At 36.7% G+C, this 27,588-nt stretch overlaps 2 protein-coding genes across 2 annotated transcripts; one reads left to right on the top strand and one right to left on the bottom strand.

Annotated features, from left to right (window-relative positions):
• On the top strand, window positions 1-23,625 carry LOC121330379 (neuroglobin-1-like). The gene is made up of 5 exons (XM_041276857.1): window positions 1-324; window positions 18,493-18,600; window positions 20,052-20,172; window positions 20,669-20,749; window positions 21,598-23,625. The coding sequence occupies exons 1-5, from the start codon at window positions 155-157 to the stop codon at window positions 21,718-21,720; spliced, it is 603 nt and encodes a 200-aa protein (XP_041132791.1). The 5' UTR covers window positions 1-154; the 3' UTR covers window positions 21,721-23,625.
• Window positions 23,626-23,724: 99 nt separating this feature from the next.
• LOC121330380 (signal recognition particle 14 kDa protein-like) lies at window positions 23,725-26,967 on the bottom strand. Its single transcript, XM_041276859.1, has 5 exons — window positions 26,842-26,967; window positions 26,122-26,194; window positions 25,792-25,904; window positions 25,620-25,652; window positions 23,725-24,945 (listed from the first exon to the last, which is right to left on the bottom strand). The coding sequence occupies exons 1-5, from the start codon at window positions 26,863-26,865 to the stop codon at window positions 24,856-24,858; spliced, it is 333 nt and encodes a 110-aa protein (XP_041132793.1). The 5' UTR covers window positions 26,866-26,967; the 3' UTR covers window positions 23,725-24,855.
• Window positions 26,968-27,588: the final 621 nt, after the last annotated feature.

Below are 27,588 nucleotides of genomic sequence, written 5' to 3'. Positions count from 1 at the left end.
AGTGGAATATTAATGCATTTTGAAGTGTAATAGGAATAACTCAAATTGGAGACTACGTTAGGTACACCGCAGTCATCTAATTCTAATTTTAAGTTCATAAGGTACTTTTCTTTATGCTCGCTGGGTTCTGTTGTGAATTCAAATTGATTTGAGAATGGGCTGTGCAGTATCGGGACTGGGTCTAGCCTCTAAACCGTCAGACGATCCGAATGAAGAGGAAGCTTCTGCTCCGACTTTAACGGAGCACCAGATCGAACTGATCAAAGAATCGTGGAAACTGATCCAAGAGGACATCGCCAAAGTTGGCATCATTATGTTTGTAAGGTAAATTAAACCTTGGCAATTACACGTTGGTGTGGGACGTGTTTTGAAAGCAGCGGGGCATGAATGTTGAGGCTATAATCCATAACCAGCTCGACCGTAATGGTAGACTGTCGGCTACACTGAGGGTTTAACATTGTTTTATTGCCTTTAAAAAAATCAATAATCATACCTTATAAAGTCATATTTTATATGTACAAAACAATAATATAAATATCTAGTCAAATGTGTATTTCATACAATATTATTATGTTCTATAATTTAATGCACCTAATTCAAATTTTCATTTTTACAGTAGTTTAAATTGAAATATGAATGTGCACTTTTGCTAGCTGTTGGAATATGTTTACTGTAAAGATGCGACACTGGGTTACGCAGGGCTGAATTAAGTAATGTTGTATGACAGTTGAACAAATGTTGTTTGACAAAAGATTATATTAATGTTCACTTTTCACATAGTTTTATTGTGGATGTGTCTGGTTAACTTTATTTGCAAGCTATCAACATTTAATTGACCCACCTTTTGCACGGATGGCTTGCACTGCTGTTAATTTCTGACCCTCATTTGAAAGTCTGAAAATGTTTTTTAAAGATGTTGTAGTCAATCTCAATTGGATACACTGCACTATAGTTTTGTTTAAGGTTCAAAACAAACGCCGATCAGAGCTCGGTAATGGTCAGTGCTCCAAACATGAATGTAAAATTAATGGATGAAATTATGACAACCGAAAAAATATGACGTATTCTGTTGAATAGGCAATATATAATTTATGCGATGTGAAAAGTAAAGATATTTAGAATAAAACACAAATTGGGTAAGTACAACTTAACAAAACATAGCAATGTAGAAAATGTTTATAAATATCACGTTTTGGTTCCACATTCAAAAGCAATGTTGTGCATAATCGAAGAAATATCTATCTATGCGTGTAAGTGAAAGTCAGATGAATGAGCACTCCAATACCCTGCCTTCCCGTAATAAACAGTTACAAAAACGTTCCCAATGAAACCTCTAGAGGGCTGTTTGCACTGCAAGGTTTTAGAAGTGGAGAGGGTTCAGTATTACTTTGGGTTGCAACCTGTCCTTGTGGATAACTACAGATGACAATGACAAGAAGCCTGATGAAACAAGATACCCAGGTATTTTTCAAAATAGCCTCGTCCAGATTATTATTATATATATCTTTTTTTTTTATGTTTTACAGATTTTCTGTGCTGTTTTTTTATTCCTTCTTGACATTTTCTATGTGCAACCCTTGATGTGCAAAATAAACCTCCCGGTTTGCCTCATCCAATCAGATCCAAGTTGTTTGTCCTATGATAGATGTCCTCGGAACCTTAGAATCATGGAAATGTCACTGGGACAGTGTGATAGTCTGAAATGTTATTGAGACGTCTCTTTTCTGTCTGCACAGTAGCTTTGTGTGCATCTTACTGTATATGCGGATACACAAGGCCTTCTCAAGAGGGTCTACAAATGCATTCAGAACCGGTTTGTCCATCCCCGGAAAGAATCATAATCACAAGTTTGTAGTACAGTTGTCTAGTGTTAATAGGTCTTTGCCACAAAGACGGCCAAGTGGGCGGCGTCAGAACCAGGAAGGAATGAAATATACAAAGACGATGATGTGAAATGAAATGATGAAGACGCCTGTTGGCGCCGGGTTATTACAAAATAAAAGGTTTAAACAAACACGAAAACACAGGACACGGCACTCTACGCCAAAATAAATAGACAAACAAAAACAGACTAAACTTAACAAAACGGTGCACGGACAAAACACAGAGTGGACGAACGCTACACAAACAATTGAAATCTATATTTACACTATCTCCCGTTCTCCACTCCCGAACACCCAACCGCGAGTATGTGACAACGTGCATCTATATATACTGTTGTGCTGGGATTCAATTACCAATTAATTATTCACTTGAATCCCAGCACGTGAATTAAAAAGTGCAATTCCCCGTGCTCACATATTACTACATTTTACTTGCACGTGAAGTGCTGTGCAATCCTCGTGCCTAAATACACATATACATTTTTAAACATTCGTGTTACACAGACCCGTTTATATCCCGTGTACCAATGTCTATACACCAACATTTAAACACACCACACGCAAAACATAACAGAGAATATACACAGGGGCGGGCACTTTTGTCTTGCACTCATATTTATAGTCCCTGTTGTAAAGACCATAGATAAGAACAGTATTATGCATTCTGTGAAAACATCACATAGAGACAGAGAGTAGTTATCACAATTATTTCAGGGGTATAGTTTATAAAATTGAGCCATGCTGTGTAATCCATCTTTTTAGAAGCCAGACCTTGGTGGCTTTCCAGTTTGTTTTCATGGCTAAATGTCTTCAATAAGAGCTTATAACAAAAAATTAAAACATTTAAAAAAAAAAACAACTTTAAATATGTAAAAACCTATAATTACTATATGGAACAGATTTCAAAGAATGAAGAAATTAATACCTGAAAATTTATTCTACCCTATATATAAGTTAATATACGAATATATGAATGATAGTTTCAAGCAAATGTGTTTTTTAAACATGAATTTGTATCAGTATACAATATTTATATTAGTATACCATGCATGAGAGATTTAGTGTAAAACTATAAGAAACACTGAAGGTGGCATTAACCAAAACATTTGTCGAATTGATTTAGTTTTACCTTACCTAAACACTATACGAAAGTAAGGCCAGAGAGTAAAAAGCCATAGCACAACTAATAACAGATAACACAATAACACTACTGTACCAGAACATATTTTTCCACTTAAGAACTCACACTGACTACAATATCTTTGTTTATTTTTTACTTAGTTATTACTTTTCCTCTTATTTCTATTTTTGCCTATGTGACCAGTCACTCACACCTGTGGAAGCCTAATGTGACCATTAAGAGACACTTCACACTTGATCAATCTAGGTGGAGTTCTAGTCAAAACATTTGTCATTGTCAATGTCATAAACTTTATGGAAGGTAGGTAATCAGGTGGCATTTTTTTTTTTTGTACCAGCGATACCTATTTTAAACGACAGTAAAACCAAAAACAAAAGGTGTCATTATCATTATTACAGTTTTATGTCACCAACACTATTATAGTATTCTCAGCACAAAGTGCATAGTTTAGATTTTGTAGACAATTCACCTTAAAGATGCTGCTCTCCACAAATCTATTATCTGAGAGTAATTGAAAGCACGATCCTCATACATCAACTTCAGAAATGTTTGTTCGTCAAGCCTTGAAACAAAGCAATTGACTCTATTAGGGGGCCTGGTCTTCTTTTATTCTCAGCAAAGGCTTAAAGTCGTTTGTTGTTTTTATCAGTTCTTATCATGCCAAGACTAACTTTGACTTTTAAATTCACACATGATCTGCATTCTGTCTTTGTTACTGCTTGTCACATCTGATGTATGTACAGATTGTGAAAACCATTACCAGAAGAGATGTACCCTAAACTGTTGTAGCATGCAGTACTCTTATAGCAAACTCCTGCATATTAAAATGTTTTTTCAAGACATCAAACTTAAAATAACAACAAATATTTCTGATAACACATTTTACACAGAGACATTAAGTAAAATATTTCACTTACTACATTTGTTATAGAGTAAGTGCTACCTGAAATAGTTTTTGAAGAACAAAGGGCAATGCTTTCAAAGAGTTTACACCAATCTTTAATCCACAAAAAAACCCTGTAATATTAAGTAACAAACATCTATGTAATGTAATTGAAGGTATTTTAAGCACTTTCAGTTAGTTTGCTTCTCTGTTATCTACTTTACTGTTGAATTTTCATCTTTCAAAAAAAATAGGAGTTACAGACTGGAGTAAACACTTTGAAAAGTTTGCAGTGTTGCTTAATCTTTGGAACCAGTGAATGGAACTTTGAAACTACATAGCTGTTCTGGAGAGTCCAATAAAGAGCAACCAGACAAACCCCAGGGCTTAAAGGAGGGAGTTATGAAGAACTTAATCTATTTATCCCAGAGCAAATACAAATTAAAAGGAGCTTACATAGTTAACCCTAACCAATACAGAAACCAGACCCAGAGGACACAGCTAGAAATTAAGTGGAGATAGACTTGGGACAGAGGTAAGGAACCTGGAACTACTAGCTACTAGGAACTGGAGCTATTGCCTCCTTTCATTCTGAAATGTTCTTGTAGTCTTATAGTCTGACATTTTTTATTAACCAATACTTTTTGCTGCCTTTCCCCAAAAGGTTAATTAGAAACTATTTTGGTCACATTAAGTTGATGGGATAATAATTAACATTTAAAAAAATCACATGTTAGTCATTATCCAATATTTGTTAAGGATCTGTCAAAATTCTAATACATCATATCCTGTATATAGACAACCAATGCATAGAACATACTGCATAGTTTAAAACAACAAGACATTTTTTACATGTTTAAAAGTACTTCGTGGTAAGAACATTTGGTAATTATATATTTTATCACTGACTGTATTAAAAAATGGTTTAAAACGAATTACTGTTCTTAAAATCTAAAATGATAATATCCCACTTACTTATCCCAAAGAAAAGACCATTCAGAAATTAAGACTCTGATCCCTGTCTACAATTAGGTTTTAGTTTACAATTTGCCCTTTATTGCATGCAGGGTTTTCATGTTTTTTTCTTTCTTTTTTCGTTATAACAAGTGTGTCATAACTTATATCCCCCACCACAGTCATACATTCAAAATCAGAGCTATCAGTATGATGAAAAATTGGACGACCATGACTTACATTGACTGTATGTGCAGAATACTACAGAATAAGAGTGACCATGTTGCATGACAATTTTGTACGTGATAATCCAGATAAGGTATGTGCAAAAATGACAGATGCAGATGAATCGATGAATGAACAGACAGACACCCCTTATATACCCAGAATCTGCTTAGCATATATAACTTCTGCTAAATCAGGTTCCACGGCAATTGGATGAGCAGTTTTACAGCTATATGGAGAATTCTGTAATGTGTGATGCACGTAGCTACGACTGGGGCCCACGCTATATCCCCTTTGCAGTGGATTTCATCCCCAGCAGGGGGCAGTAAGAGCAAATTGCAATTAGAGATTTTAAAAGCTACAGTATGTCAATAATGTAAAAACTGTACCAGACATGCAAATAAGCAAATTAAGAATACTAGTCTTATGGATGAGAGGTTGGTGTTAGGGCACTGTGTTCCTGTAAGACCAGAGGATTGTGGCTGCTCCAGTGGGAATCCTGCAATACTATAATATAGTTCTATGTGGATGGTCTTAATCAATCTAGTAGGGCTTGCCTTGAAAAACAATTTGTGCTGAATTATATCCCCCAACTCCACCCTGTAGCTACCCCTAAGTACTGTCCGTTATGGGGGGTTTACTGCCTCATCCAGCAGGCTAGGGGACGGACCCTCAAACCAAGCGGGTTTCAGGCAATTATTTATTTATGTACATCGTATAGTCATTAAAAAAATCTTGTTAAATATTCAGATTTCTGTGTTGTGAGAGTTTGTCCTGATCTATCGAAATGAGGTCACAGACAAAATCTTGTTTTTGAAAACAAAGCAATGACAAATTGCTCTTTCTAAAACTCAGATGCTGTGATTGCATTATGACTCGTTTAACTGCTGATATTTACCAACCAAAAGGGATTTAGTTTAAATGAAATTAGATTAAATTGCATGGAGCACTTGACATCTACGAATCCAGATGTCACCCAACCAGCTGTATTGATTTTTCCATATTTGCCAGCAGACTGCCGGCCTACGGTTAGAGTAAACAGGGAATCACTGTCCAGACAAAAGGAACATAACCTTGTTTCCATTGCCATTCATTTGTGAGGATATTAAAAACAATCTTAATGTTAGAGCTGAAGCATGCACTTCTGCTGCTGCAGAGTCACTTACAATAGGACCTCAGTTTTACATCTCATCCAAAGGACAGAGTACAAGTGGCTTGAGTCAGTAACTGAGGTCGGATTAGAATTGAGGACCTCCTGGTAACAAGTCTCTTTCTTTAGCCACTGGACCACCAAGCCTCCTGGAGAGAGCAACATATCTGTGAATATTGCTGTAACAGAACGAGGAGCCCTGTACAGTATTTTTATAAAGGGGTCTCAACCTCTGCCCCTGTGTTGTGTTGTATTTGTTTTATGATTTATTTAATGTGTTTGTGCATATTTAAATAACGGCGAAAGCCGTGTGTATTTATTTATGTATTCTTTTGATGGCGTAGCCACGTTTTGTTGTTTAAAAACCTCATGGTAATGTGTGGCTGTCGGCTAGTGCGTTGTTAAACTAGCCGGCAGTCACACAATTAATAAACTCATGCACTCACCGCAACACTGTTTCCTGCCACAATTGCCTAATATGCCTCTGAGAGAATTAGGTTGCTGTTCCTCACAGTTGTTCTTGCCAGGATTTGGTAGAGTTCCACAGGGGAAAGCCATCAACTCACTGACAGAAGTTAGATAGTCTATTCTGTTTGATTATTTGAGTGTCTTCAAAGATTTTCTGTGCTGTTTTTTTATTCCTTCTTGACATTTTCTCTCTCCTGACCGTGGTATAAATCTTTCAGGTTGGTTTTGGGGTTATTTTGCTTGCAGAGTATTATTATTATTATTATTATTATTATTATTATTATTATTATTGTTCTTTTTAACAGTTTGTGCTGGAGGCTACCTTGCTCAAACATTGTAAATTTTAATGTGAAAAACTATCAGATACAAACCAAACTGTCTGACAAAAAGAAATTTCAGACGTTTGTGTGTAAAACACAGCTATTCCAAATTTTATGTAACGCTACAAAGCCTGCAGCAATATATTCTCCCACTCCCACAGTAAATCATCCAGTACTTATGGATGATAAATATATACATTGCTGTGCAAAAGTCTTAGACATTTTGGCTGGTGGGGTGGGGGGTTATACTACCATAGAATCAACCCGTGCCATCTACAGAACGTCATGTCATGTATACATTTTAAATAATAAAAAAAAGTTTGATTTTATTTTACTTTTTTTGGATGCTTCTCGCACCCCCCATAGGGTAAGTGTGATGGATTAACTACTACTTCATATTAACTGCTCATGTATAGTTTACTTTGAGGTTGTTGTGATTTTGAAGATTTTAATCAATGTGAATTAAAGATTGCTAAATGACAAGCTTGGTTTCTTCTCGCCCAAACTAAGCTGTATTAATAACAGTCAAAGTTGTTATAATAGTGCAAAAGATTAGTGGAGGCTTTCAGTAAATTGTTGACGCTCATAAATGTTATAAATTTTAGATGCTGAAAACCATTCTCTTTAGTCTTTTATTTTCTATGCCTGAGCCTATTCAATTATTAATTCATTTCAATTATTGGTCAAGCATGTTGGATTGCTTAAACCCTTTATAGATATGCATGTTTGATACAAAACAGGCATTTCTTGTCAGATTTTTAGTTATTTAGATTATTTGTACAATAACCAGGTATAGAAATAATTATATTGTTTTTTACAGTTGCCAGGATAAAATGAACCACATCAAGATTTGACCCACATAGTCCTAAAACAGCAGGCTTGCTCAATCTAGTGTTATGTGCTGTTGTAATGGATCCCCCCTAGCTGCTAGGAATTAATTACAGTGGTGCCCTATTGAAAAGAATCTTGACCTTTGTAGTTGAAATAAGTAGTTAAATATGAATGTTCTTTGCATAAAAGCTATTGCATGTACAGCATGCTGAATTGTGAGATAAATGATTCTCTAGACGGTTCTGATGCTGGGGGGCAGCGAGTGGTCATGGCTCCCTGAGCCGAGGTGAATATGTACTTTGATCAAGCAGGAGAATGTAAGGGATCTCCTAGCGGCTGATGAGTTTATAATATCGACCTCAGCATTAGACACGTACTTACCTCTCGACTACAGAGCTCGCTCTTTGATTGAATGGTAAGACGTTCATCTTTGAACGGTATGATTTGCGGTTTGCATCCAGCCCTTGCCTTTCCATTCAATTCAATGGGCTGAGATTACACTGTCTATTGTGGGAGACATCATACACTACCCTGTGTGAGGGAGATCAAATTCCTGACATGCTAGTTTCAAAGGTAGGAGTTCATTGTAGTAAACCACAACAATGAATGGCAATGGAAGCAGTGTGGTCCAGCGGTTAAAGTCCAGGGAATGTAATAAAAAGGTCACTGGTTCAAATCCCACCTCTGCCACAGACTAACTCACTGTGTGACCCTGAGCAAGTCACTTAACCTCCTTGTGCTCCACCCAGCAGATGATAATGTTACATTTTATTTATCTATTTTATTTCACAGCGTTTTGTGATGGTGGTCCACTGTGAACGACGCTATATAAAATTAAAGATATTATATTATCATTATACTGTGTCAGTGAAGTGCTTAAGACAGTGAGCCACAAACTTTGTCTAGTGCTGCTTCAATCTGCATTAAATAACTTCTGGCAGTCATGACCCCTTGTGGCAGTGTGCTCTGCCCCTGTGCATAGTTTTGTGTTATATGTTGTATATATTGTGTTAATGTTGGTGCATTGTAGTTGGTACACAGGATAAAATATGGGTTATGAACTCAAGTGATTTAAAATATGTATATTTAGGCACAGATTGCACAGCACTTCACGTGCAGGTAAAACATAATAATATGTGAGCATGGGAAATTGCACTAGACTAATTCACGTGCTGATGTACCGAGACACCAATTGAATGATGGATTAGCAATCGAGTCTCAGTACAGCTGCATAAAAGCAACATGTTTTTTTTTTTTTGTGTGTTCGGTGAGTAAGTAAATAACAATTGATTTGACTCACCGTGTTTGTTTGTTTGTCTCTTCAACCATTTTTTGTTTAGTGTTAGTCCGTTTTGTTTGTCTGTTTATTTTGGCCTCAAGTGCCGTGTGCTGTTTTTATTTAAATCTTATTTTGTTTATTAAAAACTGAGCGCTTGGTTGCCAAACAACAGGTCTCAGTCTGTCCTGTTTTGTGTTGCTCCCTGTTTCTGGTCTGATGTCACCGACTACAGCTGTCTTTGTTACACCTCTCTATTAAAAGAACTAATACATGATTTAAAAAAAATCAAAAACCTTGAGTTTTCATTGAAAAAACAGGAACTATATAAATTATAAAACAAAAATACACCCACGGGCTTCCAACACCCAGTTTAAGACACTCTGTCTAAGAGGTTGATTTTTTTTCAGTTTATTTGAAGATTGTGGATTCAAAGCATACAAGTTTGAAGGCCCAGGATGTACAGTTTTAAACTGTTTTGTTCAATCAAAATGTATTTACTGAGGGAGTAACTAGTGATTGTCAGGATATGAACAGTGAAAGTCTACTTTAGTTTAATTCCACTGCTGTGACTAAAATTCAAACATTTGTATTACTGTCTATCCAAGCCTCCCACTTATAAGACACAACATTATATTCAGTTTTTAATACAAAATACAGTTGTCATGCCCACTCAATGTATGTCCTCTCTAAGACACTGGCTGCAAAGGCCAGCGATGGTACCCCGGTTCACTTCACTGTTCATGAAGACATGGAGAAAGACTTCTTGTCAAACCATTTGTAAAAAGGTGTTGCTGCATTTCTGTCAGTTGTACTTCTTGTACAGTTGCATAGATATGTTATTGGTGCCAACCTTGGGGGGGGGGGGGGGGGATGAGGAAACATTGGCCTTCGGGTATCTTTTGTGAATGCCAGAGGAACACAGATGGAATGTGACAATTAAAATCACCTCTTTTTAAAGTGACAAGTTAGTGTTTTATCCCTAAGGGTTAATATCTGGCGGTGTAAGCAGAAACCAGAGCAGCTGGATCAGATTGATAAATATTTCCTCTGCGTCAGTGTCATTCTCATGGCCATATCCCAAAATAAGGCTGCTTTCATTTTTAGATGATGACGCCCTCTATTTTTATATAATAACATGCCTTTTCTACAGCAACCGGCTGACACAAAAAGGCTTCCTCGCTGCATTTCAATCAAAAAAAATTAAATGTAGGGTAATAAAAAAAAAAAACACAATAGAGACAGACCACACAGGGACACCCATTTTATATTACAAAAAACATTACTTGAAAGATAAACTGACTAATAAAAATGTAAGACCTCAATGTTCAAATTGAAAATATTTGTATAGCACCGAGACCATAGACATCGAAAATAATGTCAAGATTGAATAATTTCACAACAGAGAAAGAAATCCGTTCTTTCCTGTGCTCTGCTTTTTCCCCTTTGCTTGCGATCTCCCATAATGCATTGTGAGCTTTATAAAAATAAATTATATTAGAAAAAAGTTGTAGTATTGCTGCAATGTGAGGTGGACATTTCCTTGTAGTTAAAAAAATCGCCCCCTGTGTAAATTACGCCTACGGAGACAGGTAAAACATGAAAAAAGCGTTGAACCATGGATAAATGACTTCACTTAAACTGTGCACTAAAATTGCCTCGTACTGTTTTGTGTTTAAATGTGTGATAGTTGGAGTTCAGTCCATGTTTTAATATGAGCCTAATCAATCACATCCAGTCTTATGGTTTATCTAAAGTTTAGCGCCCTTGTACAGTAGACTATAATTTTCATCCATTTGAAAGTCTGAATAGCAATTTCTTGACACTTTTCCACATTTACTCTTTTCTGCTTCAGACAACAAAGTTAAGATATGATTTCTTTTGTGTGTATGCGTGTAGAAACCACATCCCATTTTCGCTTGCCTATTTGTTTTTTCACTGCTATTATCATCGTGTTATCAGGTGGTAATATCACAGTACCTAATGTTGTTTTATTTATTTATTTTTTTTCCAGGAAACACATACAAAATATAATTCTAGTCGTTTGTTTCTGTCAAATGCAAAGTATTCACTGGAAAAGGAAGAGCTGCATACCATCTGTCACCACGGACAAGTGTCTTGTGAATTTTCTAGACATTTATAAAACCTACCAGTGACCATTACAGCTCATCAATTCAACTATTTTATTATTGACTTTTCCGAGGTAATGCTAAGCAGTAACAAAGAATTGCTATTACACAGTGTGACAAAGAATGAATGCTGCACCACACCATCTGGGATCTTTTTGGTTCATAGTGTAAATCTTTTTTACTAGAAATAGGAGACTGTGGAAGGGTGGTGGGCAATTCACTGACAAGGAGACAGAACTTTTAGTTGGAACGCCACTCAGGTGCACTGATTTATTTCAACCTGCAGAGTGTGCGGTTGTCCGTGGCTTGAGTACCGGCAACGGTAAACAAGACCACGGTTATACCGGTCCAGGTACACAGTCCAACGCAGGTGCACTCACAGGTGCTCTGGAAATAATAAATCACAAAGAACAAAAGGCGAAAGAAAAAGGGAAAATAAAACACAGTAACAAACTACAAAATGTAGGTGCTGCACTCGGCAGTGTCTCCGTCCTATGCTACAGTGTTCCCTCCACCTATACACGTTTCGGGGTCTACCCAAGGATTCCCTGATTCCTACAATCTTTCATTTTTCCAATGTTTTTTTTTCAGTTATTTAGTTTGTCTTTGTTTCGCCGGCAGAGCTAGGTCCGGCAATCCGAGCTTCCGCCAGCTGGCTCGTTTCGTCTTAGTGGGCAGACCAGAGGGAACCCCAGAGCGTCATTTTAGGTAGTGCAGCAACCCTCCCAAAGCCTGCCCCTCAGCCATTCAGAGAGGGGGAAAACCCACACACCCTCTTTCCCACCTCTCTGTTTCAATGCCGTGACTGACAGGCGGATATTGCAGGGCTGCTGCCCTCTTCCCGCAGCACTACGAATGTGCCCAGAGAGTCAGTGCAGGTCTCCCCTGTTACAGAGACTTAAAAAAAAAATGTATGCATCACTGATATTATTTTCTCTATAAAAACATTACTAATATGACAAAAAAATAGGACTAAATGATATTTTGAAGAAGTATTTGATGGGGGTCATCTGGTAAAGGCACCGTGTTGTAGTGAGCCATTCAGGCAGGGAGTGAATGGTCACGTCCTGGCAGTGTGAAGCTGGGGAGGCAAAAATCAGCTATTTCTCATCATCACTTTACAGCAGACATTGCTAGCCAAGAGCCCAGTGAGCTCAAGTTGATTCCTGTAGGGCTGGCCTTTGTCCTTCAGAGGCTGGCAGCTTTCCAGCATACAATATTAGACCCATGGCACTGAAAATTGTAGCAGAGTTCCCACCTGATGTACTTCGCATTATAACAACTTCAGCGCTGCACATGGGGTTTCCTGTTTCCCCCCATTCCACAGTTTTTAACTCATTTGCTTTTTAAAGAGGTTTATATTGGCTTAAATAATCCCAGCAACCTTTCCTGTCAAGTGGTTGTGAACAGCTGAGCATCGTCTCTGCCCTGGCCTGGTGGAATTCTGGATTGCTGGCAATAAGCTATTTAAAATGCTGCGGCATCACTCTTGTTAGCATAGTCAATGCATACAAAGCGCTATGATGAAGACCCGTTACAGCACCAAGTGCTGTCTAGTAGACAATGTGTTAATGCAACTTTACGTAAGGGACTTAAATCGCTCCCTGTTGACCACAGAGGTTGTGACAATATGGAACACCATGTGGCAAATCTGCCTACCACATTTCAGTAGTATGTCCTTTTCTTCACCCTATAATAGCTATACCTAAACCCCACAGGGAAATGTGTATGCATGGTCACTGCTACTGAATCTATGAGAACTGACAAGCAATATGCTGCTATGTCTAACCCAATGAAATAGATGGATGACAAAAGCTGTGGTTTTTTTTGTTCATATTTTACAGGAGAAATGTGTCGACATTGCTGTTTCACATGGCTACACTGTAATGATTAAGCCAGGCAGAAGTCACAGTGAAGCTATTAATAATGATGGAGGAAAGGTTGCGGACAAATAAACCAAGAAGCAATGCTTAACTCCTCTGAAAGAGGGGAGGATAGTGCAGACAGTGTTAAACTCATACCAGCTGATGATTAGATGAAAATCTAAATCCCTCCAGAGGGCTTTGTGCCATTCTCTGTTACCAAGATGCCAGCTACTACACCTGTTCTCAGAGCAGTCAACTCATTTGAACATATGGTGGTTCAGGTCAACTGTGCTTTTCTATTGCCTTTGCTATGGAATACATCCATCTGTTTTTTTTTTTGTTTTTTTTTTATAAATATGCATGTAAACTATGCATATTCATGCGATATTTCAGGACCTCTTAACATACAGTAATTTATAATGCAGGACTAGGAGCCAATTTGACATTTTTCTCTCCAGGTAAATACCAATCTGTGTTTGTCTGTTTGCATAGTTTTCAAACACAAAGGAGGCCCGTTCAATTGAACTAAATGCAACCGAGGTTTAGGTGATTCAGATCAAGGTCATAAAAATCAAACATCCAAACTGTACATGTGTCTGTCTGTAAAAATGTATGAATGCCAGGGAGGTTCCTGTATTTAATGATTCAAACAACAGCAAATATTTAGATTGAACAGTTGAACAGACCCAAAAGGTTATGTGGACGTCCACGACCAACAATCGAGATGAGGAGAAACCTGGCAGTCCCTGCCAGTTTAGTCTCCCTAGCCCATCGGAGCATCAGTGCCAATGCAACTCTCCCAGCAAAGACTGGCAACTTTGCACAGCCAGGACGTGGACCTGTGTTCCCTGTAACACTCACCTTGCACACCACGAGGCAATGCTTTTGCCAGGTGAGCCACTAGGTAACCCGTCCTGCAAAGTGTTGTAATGGTTTTTTGAATCCATAAAGCGCTGCAAATCACTCCTAAACAACCAGCACCCATCTGCATGTAAATGTAAAAGAAAAACCAGCATTGGATCTCAGAGACCGCTGCCACTGTTTCCAGTTTCAATCCTTTCCAGTGCTGGGGTGGGGGTTTTGGAAATTATCATATTTTCACACAGATTATGGATTTGAAGTCTCAAATGAGTGAAGACGTGGGGACAATTTCACCCTCCTGGTGAAATGACCCATAACGTGCGGGACCGTCTCAAAGCATGGTTTGCAAAGAGAGATTTCTTTAAGTGTACTACCAGATCTCATGTTTTAAAATGAAAATGTGTTTCTTTCAGATTGCACTGTGCTTTTAAAATATGCATTCAGACAGTGTCTTGATTTTTTTTGTTTAACACTTCTGAAACCTTTTTGGATTAATAGATTTTGTAGTGCAATTACTGTGCGTTTCCCATTCATCTTCATTGACAGCCTACTATGTTAACTGATCACTTGATATTTCCAGGGTGAAAACTTGAACTATATAAGTAATTATACTAATCAGTTGTTTTTTTGATATACTGAGGTTTTTAACTGTTTGTGATAACACTATGTAACACAATTTTTGTTCCTGGGTAGTAAGTGTTATTTCCTAATTGCTTATGCCTCAAAAGTATAGAAAATGGCTATTATTCCCCACAAACTTTGCTTTTGTGACCAGGACAGTGATATTTCAAAATATCACTATTTCCGATGGGAAAATGGGCAAATGTGTGTCTTTTCATTCACATAAAGTCAGAAAAAAACAACATATGAATCCAAATTAACATGTATTTACAGTATAATTGTAAATCTCGCAAAACTACTCACTTCTAAATCTTTTGTAGTCATCTTTGTATTACTTTAGTATAAATACATGTTAATTTGGATTCATATGTTGTTCTTTTCTGACTTTATGTGAACGAAAAGACACACATTTGCCCATTTTCCCTTTGGAAATAGTGATATTTTGAAATATCACTGTCCTGGTCACAAAAGCATAGTTTGTAGGGAATAATAGCCATGTTCTATACTTTTGAGGCATAAGCAATTAGGAAATAACACTTGCTACCCAGGAACAAAAAAAAAAAAAAATTTTGTTACACAGATAGTATCCTGGATATTCACTGAAGTAGCATAACATTCTAGTTTCACTCTAATGGCAAGATGGAACTGGGTACAGCCTACACTTTCACACAGAGTGTTACTGTATTATCACTGCGGTCAATGGCCATTACTGTTGCAGAGCTAGATCAAAATGTCCTGCATTCTGTGTCCCATTTACACATGTGGGGGTTTGAAAGTTTAGTTCATTTGCAATTTCAGTGACTATCTCCTGTGGGTTTTTATGACAGCAGACAGTTTTAACAGAAATGAATTACTTAATTAAATCCATCATAAAAGGTAAATGATTCATAATGTGAAGCATAAAAGAAAATACTGTAGACTCTGTCCCTTAGTAAGTATGTCTGCCTCCTTACACTGACCGATTATTTTTCTATTACCCACTTAGAACCATTGTGTATCCTCTACATGATTATACTCTTCTGGTGACTAATGAATGGGACTTCAATTTTTCAGCCCAGTGCATTTCTGTATGTACTATTACTGTGCACTGTTTAATAGTACTGTAAAGCACACATTGTAACATCTGTACTATCTGTTTTGTATCACAGTACTTATTCAATTTAGCTGGCAGTTTTTGTTTTTTTCTGTGTAATTTCACAAATGCATTGCTGACGGATTTTGCCCTTATTGCAAAACCTAATTTCAGGAGGAACAGGACAACCACGTTGGAGGCATCTATCCATATGTCTGTATTCTTATAGAAGTTTACAACAGTACATTTGCATGATCATTTTTTCATTTATAATTCATCAATGAGATGTAAAAGTTTCAATATTATTTGAGAAAATGATTCTTAATTTTTTCTTATTATAGGAAAATTCTGAAATAAGAATCTAATTAAGCGATAGAGCCTGTCGATGCGGAGTTATGCGTCCCCAGCCGTAGGTAAGGGCGCTAACGAAAGTCAAGGTCATCTACCACACGGGAGAGCCTGCATTGAGAGGGCTCTATTGGTATTAGAAAACGATTTATTTATTTATTTTCTCTTTAAAAAAAAAAAACTTTAAAACCTATATTTACCTTGAACTTCTGATATTTTGCCGGGCAATCTTCCGCTGAGGAAAATAGTCCCTAACATGACTAGAATATGAAAACAACATACACGTAGAGAAAATGTAATTATTGTTGTTAAAATTATTATTATTTGGCTAAAATACTTTTACTTACTCTTAATAAAATTTGTCTGGACATTTGCACACAATTGTTGAATAGTCCCAGTCAGGCTCGAAACTTGTTGGAGCCGGGGCGTCATTCAAGCTGGCAGGGAGTGAATTTGCTGGTGCAGAAAGAACTGAAACAGGGCTGGCAGTTTGACTGGCTGGTTACGAAGGAGGGTATTGTTTGGATCCAACTGATGACAGAACTATGGACAAATCATGCCTTTCCTGTTGATTTGCTGTCCAGTAGCTGCGAATTGAGCCTTCATTACAGTGTCCTGCCACAGACATATGATTTCTGACCAGCGCCAGAAAGTATGTTTAAATAGCTTTTATGTTATCAGATTAGTTGTAGAGTAGAATGTCTTGATTGATTTAAAATTTAATTCACAGTTAAGCATTTCAACGGTCCAGCGGGCATCTATGCAAAATAGAAGCTCGCTAGATCTGGAAGCTGATTGGCTGTTCTCACTCAATCGTTTTCTAATTTAGAAGATTATTTTTGGCAGTGTTTTACATAGGTTGTATGATGGAACATTGTTGTTTTATGTCACATTTAGGGTCTCAAATGTATTGGTCACTGTGACTCTATCTGTAAAGGACCAGACTAGCAATCTGAGGGTATGTGGGACAGTATGTACAACTTTTTTTTTTAACAAAAAAATATGACAAAGAATTTTTATGTATAGCTGACCCATAAATTATTACAGTTCTTTTTAGATAAAATAAATGACACCTTTTAAATTGCCTCAAATTAACCCTTGAGGTCTTTTTACATCTTTTAGTAGGTCCATAGCTCTTGCAGTTGTGTTCCTGAAAAATGAAAAAGAATTGGTGCTACATGAAAATAAACATTTTGTAATAGTAGTGTGATATTTTTTATAAAGACTTCCTTTTGCTCTATTACTCAAACACCCCATTCGTAGTGAAGGCTTGGGTAGCAATTTATAAATAAATATGTACAGAAAGATTTTGTAATACATTAATACCTGCTCCTGAAAAGTGTTCTTTCCCAGATGGAATAAACTGTATTTACCTATAGTAACATAAACTTACAAAAATATATACTTGTATTTTACACTTTCAAATACTCTTTTTATGACTACAATACAATTTATGTATAAGGAAAGTATTGTATATTATAAGCAAAGGGTAGACATACAGTCTCTGTTCCCAACAAACATCCAGGTTTGTGTGTGAGTGTGTGTACATTTGTGTGGAATACAGTATTTATAGTGCTTTGAGATGTTCTTGAGCTGACACCAATGTTTTTATGCAGACCACATGAATTTGAAAGAAGCTGATTAGTGTCAGTGATGTGATTAGTGTTCTGTGTTGTATAGCTCACATTCCTTTGAATTGTTATTACTAAGAACCATCGGCCTTGTCTGTGCCCTTGGGTTCCTAGTTCATCATTTTCCTTCCGTGAAGACAATTTATAATCTAGCTGAATTACCAACAAGGTGTCCCCTTTCACAGCTCTTCCATACATGTTAAATGTAGCCCTCAACCCACCTGTTATTTTTCTAGCAGAGTGCATCACAGTGATTTTACAGTTTTGCTGCTGAATGTTATACAATACAAAGCTGAGCATTCGTAAAACAACTTCTACATACTGTAGCCTTTTAAAAACAATTCTATTTTTTATATGGTGTCAATCAATAACAAACACACTTGCATTAACTTTTAGTTTCTTTTAATATGTCCCTAATGTACTTTTTAACTATTCAGAAAGACTTTAAAAGGGTGTGGCACAATTTAAAGGTGTAATAGCAAAGGTTGTATTAAAGCATTTTCTTACAGTGACCTTACCTAATTGTCTGGTGCCCCTTGTTATTTATTATATTGTTGTTAACTTAAATTAGAGATGAAACAGAAATAGACTCAGGACAGAGTGTAGGAAGCATACTGTGATCAGGGTATGGAATGGGTTACATATCCATGATGCTGAATTATTGGGATCTTTCAATACCCAACTTGCTACTAGGAACTGGCTAAGCTCAGATGGTCCGAACGGCCTCATCACTTTCTCAAATGTTCTTCAGTTAATTGACCTCATTCAGACTGTTACAACTCTGTCCTCCTCATGTGGTTGAATGCTAAAGGTTCTGTGTTATTTTGGAAACAGGTTGTTTGAAACCCACCCCGAATGTAAAGACGTCTTCTTCCTCTTCAGAGATGTTGACGATCTTCAGAGGCTGAGGACTAGCAAAGAGCTCAGGGCTCATGGGCTGAGGTGAGTCGAGGTGTAGTTTCAATTTCAGATTCTAGAATCAAGCTTTGCTCTGTCACTAAACTGGGTCAGGGAATTTATCTATAAAAAGTGGTGATGGAGGGAGGGTATAATTGCCTGCAGTTTTGAGATCCATAAGAAATGTACTTTTATAAAATGGCTTGTACAAACTAAGCACTCTGATTGGCCAGGACCCAATCATTTCCCTTTCTTAACCATCTAAGAGCAACTTTTTGTCTCTCAAGCTGTGGCATCAAGTGTTATTGTCTACTTGTAAGCTACAGACAGCACATTGCAGTTTAATTGCAAAACCTTTCTTCAGTTCTCCTTGGAAACATGTGTACATTGTGTGTCAATCTGTGTACTGAGATAAACATATAAAGCACTTTCCTGTGGGCTTTAATCTTGAAGGTTTTGTCCAAATTCACGATGAATATGCTAAATCTGAATGACACCTCCCTAATATCACTGTGCAAACAGGTACATTGTAAAGAGAACCCTCCTACTACACTACAGTATAGTAGCTGGACAGACCTGAGGCTGAAGACCTTTGCTACCCCTGTTGTAGATTTAAAAATGTTAATACATTAAACTATGTTAAGACAAAAACTGCAACAATAAAGGCAATTAAAATGTTGTTAACACCCTACACTGGTACGAGGGTAACAATATCAAACAGTTTTGCTTCATATTACACATTATTAGCTACAGTAAACCAAAAGTGAAGCTCAAATGCAGATTCCCAACAAAAAGTACAAAGAAAGATTACAAAGACAATTTCAGCAGATAAAGGCTAAAACGGTTCAATCACTTTACTCAAATCAAAGGCCAGTTGGTTTGAAAACTCAATTAGCTGTCCCTACGAGTTGAATGTATTTTTTTATTTTTAAAAAGTGATAGATTAGTGCTGTAATGTGCATGCAGACAGACACTAATGGATCTTGATAAGTCATTAAAAGAATAAAAAAAAATAACCATGATGAATGTAACATGAAAGGTGTCATTTAGACAGTATTGGAGACTCAAGTTCCACACAAATCTGCCACTGTGTTACATCCTGGCTGCCCTGAAGGTCTTGCTGTACTCTAAGGAGGTGGGAGGGCAATGCAGTTTCAATTCCTGCAGCAATACCATCTAGGAGTGTCAGCTTGCCTTGCAGCTCGCATAAATGAGATGGGTAGTTACTGACAGTAACAGTTTGGAATTTTTCAACAATCAAGCGGTACATCAATCATCTAAGCTCTCCACAGGACTGATAATAATTAAAGTGATTGTAGCTAACAACATAATGACAGACACAATATTTTGTGCACTTACAAACTTACACTAGCTATGTCTCAAATATGCAGTTTTGTTTGAAACAAATCTTAAGTTACAGCAAACATTTTAAAACACGATATCTGATACTACACTAGGGTAAAGAAAGCAATGGTCATGTGTCTGTTCTGTTTCAGAGTGATGTCTTTCATTGAGAAGAGCGTGGCCAGGATTGACCAGACGGAGCGTCTTGTGCAGCTGGCCGTGGAGCTCGGGAAGAGCCACTACCGATACAACGCTCCGCCAAAATATTATGGTGTACGACTTAAGAATGTGCACCAATCTGATCTTTGAATTTACAGATATTCCAGATTTCCTGTTGGTGCTGATAGCCAGTTTTGTATAAACTATCACAACCATTTAAGAAGGGATTACATGACATGACTATACATCCTGAGGCATCACCTGTGCTGTCCCCAGGCCAGGCTGGTTAACACAATGGCTACATACACATCACACCACGATATTGCTTTATACAGGGGTGTCCAATCAAGGTCCTGGAGGACCATTCCACTCCAAACAGGTCAAAGGAAACAATGTCCTACCGGTGCATTAGGGTCTGGGTAATTAAGGTATTACTGTATATGTTTTTATTTTAAAAACATCAGTTAAGCATCTTCAGTCATAAATAGTATAATGCCACCTTCAGTAATCTTTGAGTATCCTTCGAAGGATTTATATTTCTATGTATGTGTAAACAGAGGTGGCTGTCTATTTCAGAAGTATAATCCCCAGCTGGTGCTTTATTTTTCAGTATGTGGGGACAGAGTTTATCTCTGCTGTTCAGCCAATTCTAAAGGAGAAGTGGACTCCAGAAATGGAGGAGGCCTGGAAGGTACTGTAGTTTTACATGGTGCTTTATATTAGAAAATGTAGCCTACTCATTGAATGCATTACATTGTAACAGCTAATGGCAACACTATGTTACTCCCAGGTTTTATTTCTTTGGGTACACTGACCCCTGGTGGTTACTCAAATAATCACACATTTGTATTTATTTTGCTACTATTTGCTGAATTAATATATGGAATTAGCAGATTTTTTTAACCTGATTTTTTTTCTGTTTAGAGCTGCATGATTTTAATTTGTTTTGCTGTGCTCAATAAAGGTGAAGGACAAGCACTGACTACAGTCAGTCACTGTTTTACATAAAATAGATATATTAAAAACACTCAATGTTTACTGTACAAAGACACAAAGAACATGGTATTGGTGCTACTGATAGCAGTAATTCTTCATTGTATATCCTATAAGAGGGTTCCTACAACTAAAGTAAACTTGATAAGAAACCACACTTAACAAAAGCACAGTGGACACCTAAATGTTTTCTCTTTGAAAGTCAATCTTTGCCTTTTATTATTTTCATTCACTGGTTTCAGTTTAACTCTTACAACACTGCAGACCTGTAAACTTTTCAGGATAAGATGCTGAAACTATGTAATTAGTTATCCTTTCAGCAACATTACTTTTAATAAAGAATCTTTGGTGAACTGATCCACAGTATTTGTGCCTTTGCATTACTCACAAAACAATGGACCTTTTCTTTAAACCTTCTCAAGTTTTCCCCTACTTCATTATTTGCTAATGATGTTAATACAGCATGTTTTACTTTCCTCTGCTTTTGTGAGATTCAAAGTGAACATACTGGACTGAATTTAAAGACCTGTGCATTTTTATTTCCAGGCCTTGTTCACGTATGTGACTGGAATCATGAAGCAAGGTTACCAGGAGGAAGAAAGAAACAAACAAACCAACCCTTTCACCTCCAGTAAAGAGCAGCTTGAGAAAAAACCCAACGCCCTTTAGGCAACAGAACTGTACACTGCCTTGCTTGAAGGGTGCCCGTGGAGACCGCTTACAGTATTTGCAAGGAAGTTTCAGCTACAGTCATCTCTACAGAACATCATGAAGCTGAACTATTTGTCACATTTGTCTATTTTTGGTACAGATATTTGAGCAGGGAAAACAAATACAGTACTTTGTGTTTGCAAAGGTATTTAAAGCTGCATTCATTTTAAAAACTGCCATAGGAACATTATTACAGAACATGTCTTTTCAGTTTCAGGTTTACAAGTAGACGTGGCGGACAGCAATGCTTTTTGGCTTAGACCCGTTATTTGTCATGGAAGGCCTCTGCTGCAGTATCCACATTTTTCCCATACCTTGCACACTAGAATACTGTGGTTATCCCATTAATACAAGTAAGTGGTTGTATTCCCTGGATCTAGCTGTGCTAGTTCTACTTGTAAACCTGTGACAAAATGAGGGTTAGTTACTATGTATTTAACACACATGATTTTAAGCAGGGTTTACATAGAATTGTAAACTATACTGATGGACAGTATGGAAGCACTTTAAATCTGGAAGAATATCAATTTCCAAGCTGGTCCTGGAGAATAGGACACAAATGTAAAATTGTTCTTCCTTCAGGAAGATCTGTATTTTGTGTTTGAGCAATATTTCAGTCGGGCGTCTTGGAGACAGAGGTAGGTTTTTTGCTTTTGGTGTTGGTTTCTAGGAGTAGAAAATAAAAGCTTGCACCTTGCACTGGAGCAAATCTAGCTCTTCAAAATACAACTGAAATAACATCAAGACATAGAGATGAGTTAAATAGTGTCTTTAAAAATGTAGAATACATTGTATTAAAGGTTTGTATTAAATGTGCTTATAGACTTATAGATGGCTAGCTGTCTTTCATATTTATTTTAATTGTATATTCTTTTTTTTTGTTGTTTCTTATTAACAACAAATAGTAAACTGTTGTAATTAGTATAATACAATACAGCTATATTTCAAACAAATATGGATGCAACAGTAACAATGCAGTATGAAATGGAACCATTTTTCAAAGATTTCCTCGAGTTTTATTTAAACTTATTTTTCTACTGAAGCTATTCTAACCTCCGCATGTCATACTCACTGAGAATAAGCTGACACTATGACATATTCCAGGAGGGGCAGCCAAATGACCCAGTAAAATAGCTTAATGTTTACAGTGACCATTGACATTATTTCTAAGGTTACTTTTCATGACCTTAATATTCATAAACCCTTTAGGCAAGGTTTTTCAGTCTATGAAAACACAAGATGACAAATTATATATTTACTTCATGACCAAGCATGGGCCTGCTCAACAGCACCCTGCATGATGGAAGGTAATCATACTGAAATGCAATTCTTTAAAGTATCAATAATACAAATATTATTTAGGATTCCATTTATCATGCTTCCTTTTCAGTCACAGTATTTTATCTTGGTTTTGGTGCTCAGCACTGAAAATGAGGTTGAGGAAGACGAGATAAACTTGAAGTGAAGCACTGACAAAGAGAGGTCAGTTTAAATGTACCCGACCTGAGTACTATTGATACTGTAACTGCCACCAACGTGTCTACGTGATTTCTGGTAATACCGACAAGGCTTTTCAATCAATAATCACATAGCACTTTACATTAGCTTCAGGTGATATAGGGGTGAGCCCAAGTTAGTACTGTACTAGCTGTACAGTATCTGTGTTCTCCAGTTCATTGCAATTGACCCTGTAAAACCATTTTTACTTTCAACTCGCCCTGTATTAAATTAAGCAAGATCTTAGGACACTACAGCTTGTCTTAATGCCCATTTAATTTCATAAAATGCGGAACAGGACACATGCCAGCCAGTGGATTTTCAATGCATTTTCTTTTTTTCTGAAATGGCAATATTTACCTCAATGAAAATAACTTTGACAAGAAATGCAACAGCATAAACAAACTGGACTATGAAGTGTGGATGTTTTATAAAAAGGTATTATATGTAAAACACAACAGCATATTAATTGTCAACTAAAAGGTTTATTTTGAGATTCCAAAACAAGTGAAAAAAGTTAGTGTTGAGAATGGCATTTTTGTAACACCTTTATAACCAGTTAGGTGCCACCTACGCATTTAAGACAACTGAAAAGTACTTTTTTCCTTTCAAAAGAATCTAACAAAATTAAAAGCCTTTCCTTAAAGCAGCTATGACACGCCGCTTCCCAATTCTTAGTAAGTTTTTAATAAAGACTGTTGTACAGTTTGTAAAGATGCAAAGGAAATCCACAATTAACCAAATTGAAGCATGCTGTTCTTCAATAACTGTCTCCAAAGGGGAACGTTGCACTATACCATTCTTAATGTTATAGCAAATGTTATTTAACCCTTCCAAATGGTCATTTGGTGCAGCCATCCTCCAAATGTCATTCCTCTGCTTTTCTGACAACTGAATTATAAAGTAACCAACTCATTTTGTAAATCCCCCTATATTTGTGACGTACAGTAATCTCCAGCTTTAAAGATATATTTCTAGAAGCCATGGTATTGTAGGTATTAATTACGAGGATTAATACAGAATGGACAAGGTGCTGTGTATGAATAAAAAATAAGTAAGATTTGTATGCAGCTTTTAAACTTTTAGTATTTTCCGTTAAAGTTTATTTTGCCAGTCATGTTTAAATTAAAATTCAGCCTTTTTTTATTCAAATAGAGACTTGCGGTCTACTGTAACATACAATAACACAGCTTTACGCCCAAACTGTATCCTGATGTAGATTTTGCTCTGACAAGTTCAGAATCAATAGCAACACTAGTATTGAGCAGTTTCCCTCCTTTTCAAGTTTGTAAAATACAGTTTTATAAACCAAAAAACGAAAAAAGTGCGACCCCAAGCACATCTAAACACTCAAAATATGATGCACGAATTAAAAAATGATTACTAATATCAAACAAATGTAAAACTGAGCGGATGGTTTACCAAGCAATTCCAAGGTTTAAGCCGTGTCAAAACACCAGCATATCTCCACCAAGGTGTTTAGAGCTATTGTTGCTATGGACCCTTCTCATATCTCAGGCGGATTGTCCAGGGGGTTAAGAGGGGGGTCAGTGTTGAAGAACTGTTCAGAAATTAGCAAGATAACAGTCCGCCTCATCACTGGGTCGCCTTCGACTTCTTGGTTTTGCTCTTTTTGTCTTTCTTCTTCAGTCCGTCCATGTGAGCTCTTAACAGGTTTGAGTAAGCCTACAGAAGATATGAAAGAAATAACCAGATTAGAGAAGCATTGATGTATTTAAAAGAACTGCCTATAAACAAGGTTAAACAAAATTGTATGGTTTATGAAAACCAAATGTATTCAGATTGAGCTCTCCGCAGAAATCAGGTGAGGGTATTGGTATTGATTAGGTTTACTTATTATTCAAAGTGAAACAAGTGAAGAAACAGCTGCTTAAACTGCTGCTTTTCTTAGGCTCTATGGAGAACAGCATTCTATACAAATCCAAGCAGCTGTTTCTTCACTCGTTTCACTAGGAATGGTAAATTAGCCCAATCTACACCAATGAGACTCAGCTGTGGACAGCTTGATCTGAACAATCGAATAACTGGTTTGTGCAGCTCCAATTAATCTATTAGAAATCAATCACACAGTGCATGATGTCCATAGCGCTGTCTTCAATTTTGGGGATTTTTTTTTTCTACATTACTGTCTGGGAAAATACCAAAATATTCTTCAAGTCTAATATCTGTACATTGTCATTTTTAAGCTTAAAAAAAAGTATTTATCTTCCATGGGATTTTTTTGTTTTGTTTTGTTTTTTTCAGTGCTGAAAAGTCTCTCAATGGCACATCTGTCCATACAGAGTTGCTGCATTTCAACCTTAAAAAAACATGACATGCTAGAAAAATAAACCACTTACCATCTGGAATTTTATTACTTCTTTGGAGCTAACCTAGAAATAAAAGAGAGACAATGTATCCTAAAGATAACAACAGAAATATGTATTAAAAAATAAAAGCAGTGAAATGATCCGGGACCGTCTCACTCAGTGCTTTCCAGCTGCACTGCAAACTCAAAAAGTCTTTACTTACAACTGTGCTAATCTTCTTCTTTCCATCTGTTGCTCTGAGGAGGCACTTGTTGTCCACGGGATCAAAGGTCTCAGCGTTTTCTTTTCGGGGAACAGGTTTTATTCTACCATCATCTACAGGTCAAAAACAGTGTTATTCACTACAGGCATGCATCCACACAGTGTAGGAGTTCAACTGAACTGAGAAACACATCAAAAGGTTATAGGCCCACAGTTAGTAAAATATGAATAAAAGGTCTCACTATAGCACGACCAGAATGCATCCCGATTTTACAGTACAGGGACATATCAGATAATAATTTTAACCCCTCCTCCGTGGTTGTGAACTTACATTTCTTTAGTGTGATGTAAACACTTCCAGTGGTTCTACACCTCTGAAACAGCCGTGTAAGTTCTGTCAAAAACTGCAAGTCAAACAGATGGCATCAGACACAGTTCCCAGGCACAAGCACAAATGGCCTTTAGCTAAAAAAAAATAATACATTTGGTAACAGTAACATAAACAATAATCTATATCTATATCTATATATATATATATATATATATATATAGGAGGAGAGAGAGAGAGAGAGAGAGAGAGAGAGAGAGAGAGAGAGAGAGAGAGAGAGAGAGAGAGAGAGAGAGAGAGAAACAGGGTCTAACTGTACTGACCGACAAACGTAACACCTGAAACAAACGACACATTTAAAATAATAATATTAGGAACTGAAAAAACGTTGACGGGTCACGTTATATTATATATACTGATTTATGATTATATTTGTTTAGCTTCTTATTAGGCTATGGTTAAAATAATAATAATAAATGAAGATTATACTAGGGTGTTTAATCTTTCCCGCTTAGAATAACTGTATCCTAATTCAACTACTTATTGCACATTTATTAAATCCAAATTAAACAGGCATACAACACGTACATACACCGGTACATTAGTGGTTTTGAGTAAGAATCATTCATCTTTTGTTAAAGAAATGTCAACGTTTCACTTTCCAAAAATAAAACCTAAGCACAGGAAGACTGTCTAATTTGTATTTTATTAAGCTGTTCTTACCGAGTCGTTTTCCAGTAGTACCATGATTTAGACTGGACAGTTTGTAGGCTATCAATTTTTTTAAGTCGATCACAGCTTAAAACACGTATAGCATGTTACAGGAAACAAAAATGTTCAACTTTAACCTCGTCACTAACTGGTGACGAAACAACAGCCACAGACTGCAAAACCTCCCCTAGAGCGAGGACACTGCGAGAAATATGCATTGTGGGATATACCTGGTATACAAGTATGCACAGAGGTTTGTGTAAATAAGATTGAATAAAATAATGAATTTATTTTACTACATGTAAAAATTGACATAATTGATGGAGTGCGTTGCAGCAGATCATAGTAGTAGAGTATTATTGGATTATATATATATATATATTATATATATATATATATGTATATATATATATATATATATATATATATATATATATATGTGTGTGTGTGTGTGTGTGTGTGTGTATAATGTCCTAGCCTTGTTTCCTAGAGGGTTGATCAGAGCAGTCATTTTAAAAGGGGTCTCAAAGTCTGAGAACCACTGGAACTATTGTGTGCAAAGTGAAAAAAAAAGGACTACTACTTGTATTCCTGTTGGGATTCTAGTCAGAACAGGACTCTTTTGTTTCCCCTGCTATCCAAATCAAGCAGTCAATTTTAATTTACCACATGGTGGCCCCAAACAGCCACAGATCTCTTGGTTTTAGCATTTGGGTTTTTGTTTTTAATTGATAACATTTGTATTCTCTTTTTCATGTA

Source organism: Polyodon spathula, chromosome 17, assembly GCF_017654505.1.
Source record: "Polyodon spathula isolate WHYD16114869_AA chromosome 17, ASM1765450v1, whole genome shotgun sequence".
NCBI lineage: Eukaryota > Metazoa > Chordata > Actinopteri > Acipenseriformes > Polyodontidae > Polyodon > Polyodon spathula.
This window is presented reverse-complemented; position numbering and strand designations above follow the sequence as displayed.

Excerpts from the sequence above, each read along its gene's own strand:
- LOC121330380 (XM_041276859.1), bottom strand. The coding sequence starts at position 26,865 with ATGGTACTACTGGAAAACGACTCG. Across the intron at positions 25,905-26,121 it reads TTACATCACACTAAAGAAAT|ATGATGGTAGAATAAAACCT; the intron begins GTAAGTTCACAA and ends TTTGACCTGTAG. Across the intron at positions 25,653-25,791 it reads AGAAGAAGATTAGCACAGTT|GTTAGCTCCAAAGAAGTAAT; the intron begins GTAAGTAAAGAC and ends TTTTATTTCTAG.
- LOC121330379 (XM_041276857.1), top strand. The coding sequence starts at position 155 with ATGGGCTGTGCAGTATCGGGACTGGGTCTAGCCTCTAAACCGTCAGAC. Across the intron at positions 325-18,492 it reads GGCATCATTATGTTTGTAAG|GTTGTTTGAAACCCACCCCG; the intron begins GTAAATTAAACC and ends TTTTGGAAACAG. Across the intron at positions 20,173-20,668 it reads CTCCGCCAAAATATTATGGT|TATGTGGGGACAGAGTTTAT; the intron begins GTACGACTTAAG and ends TTTATTTTTCAG.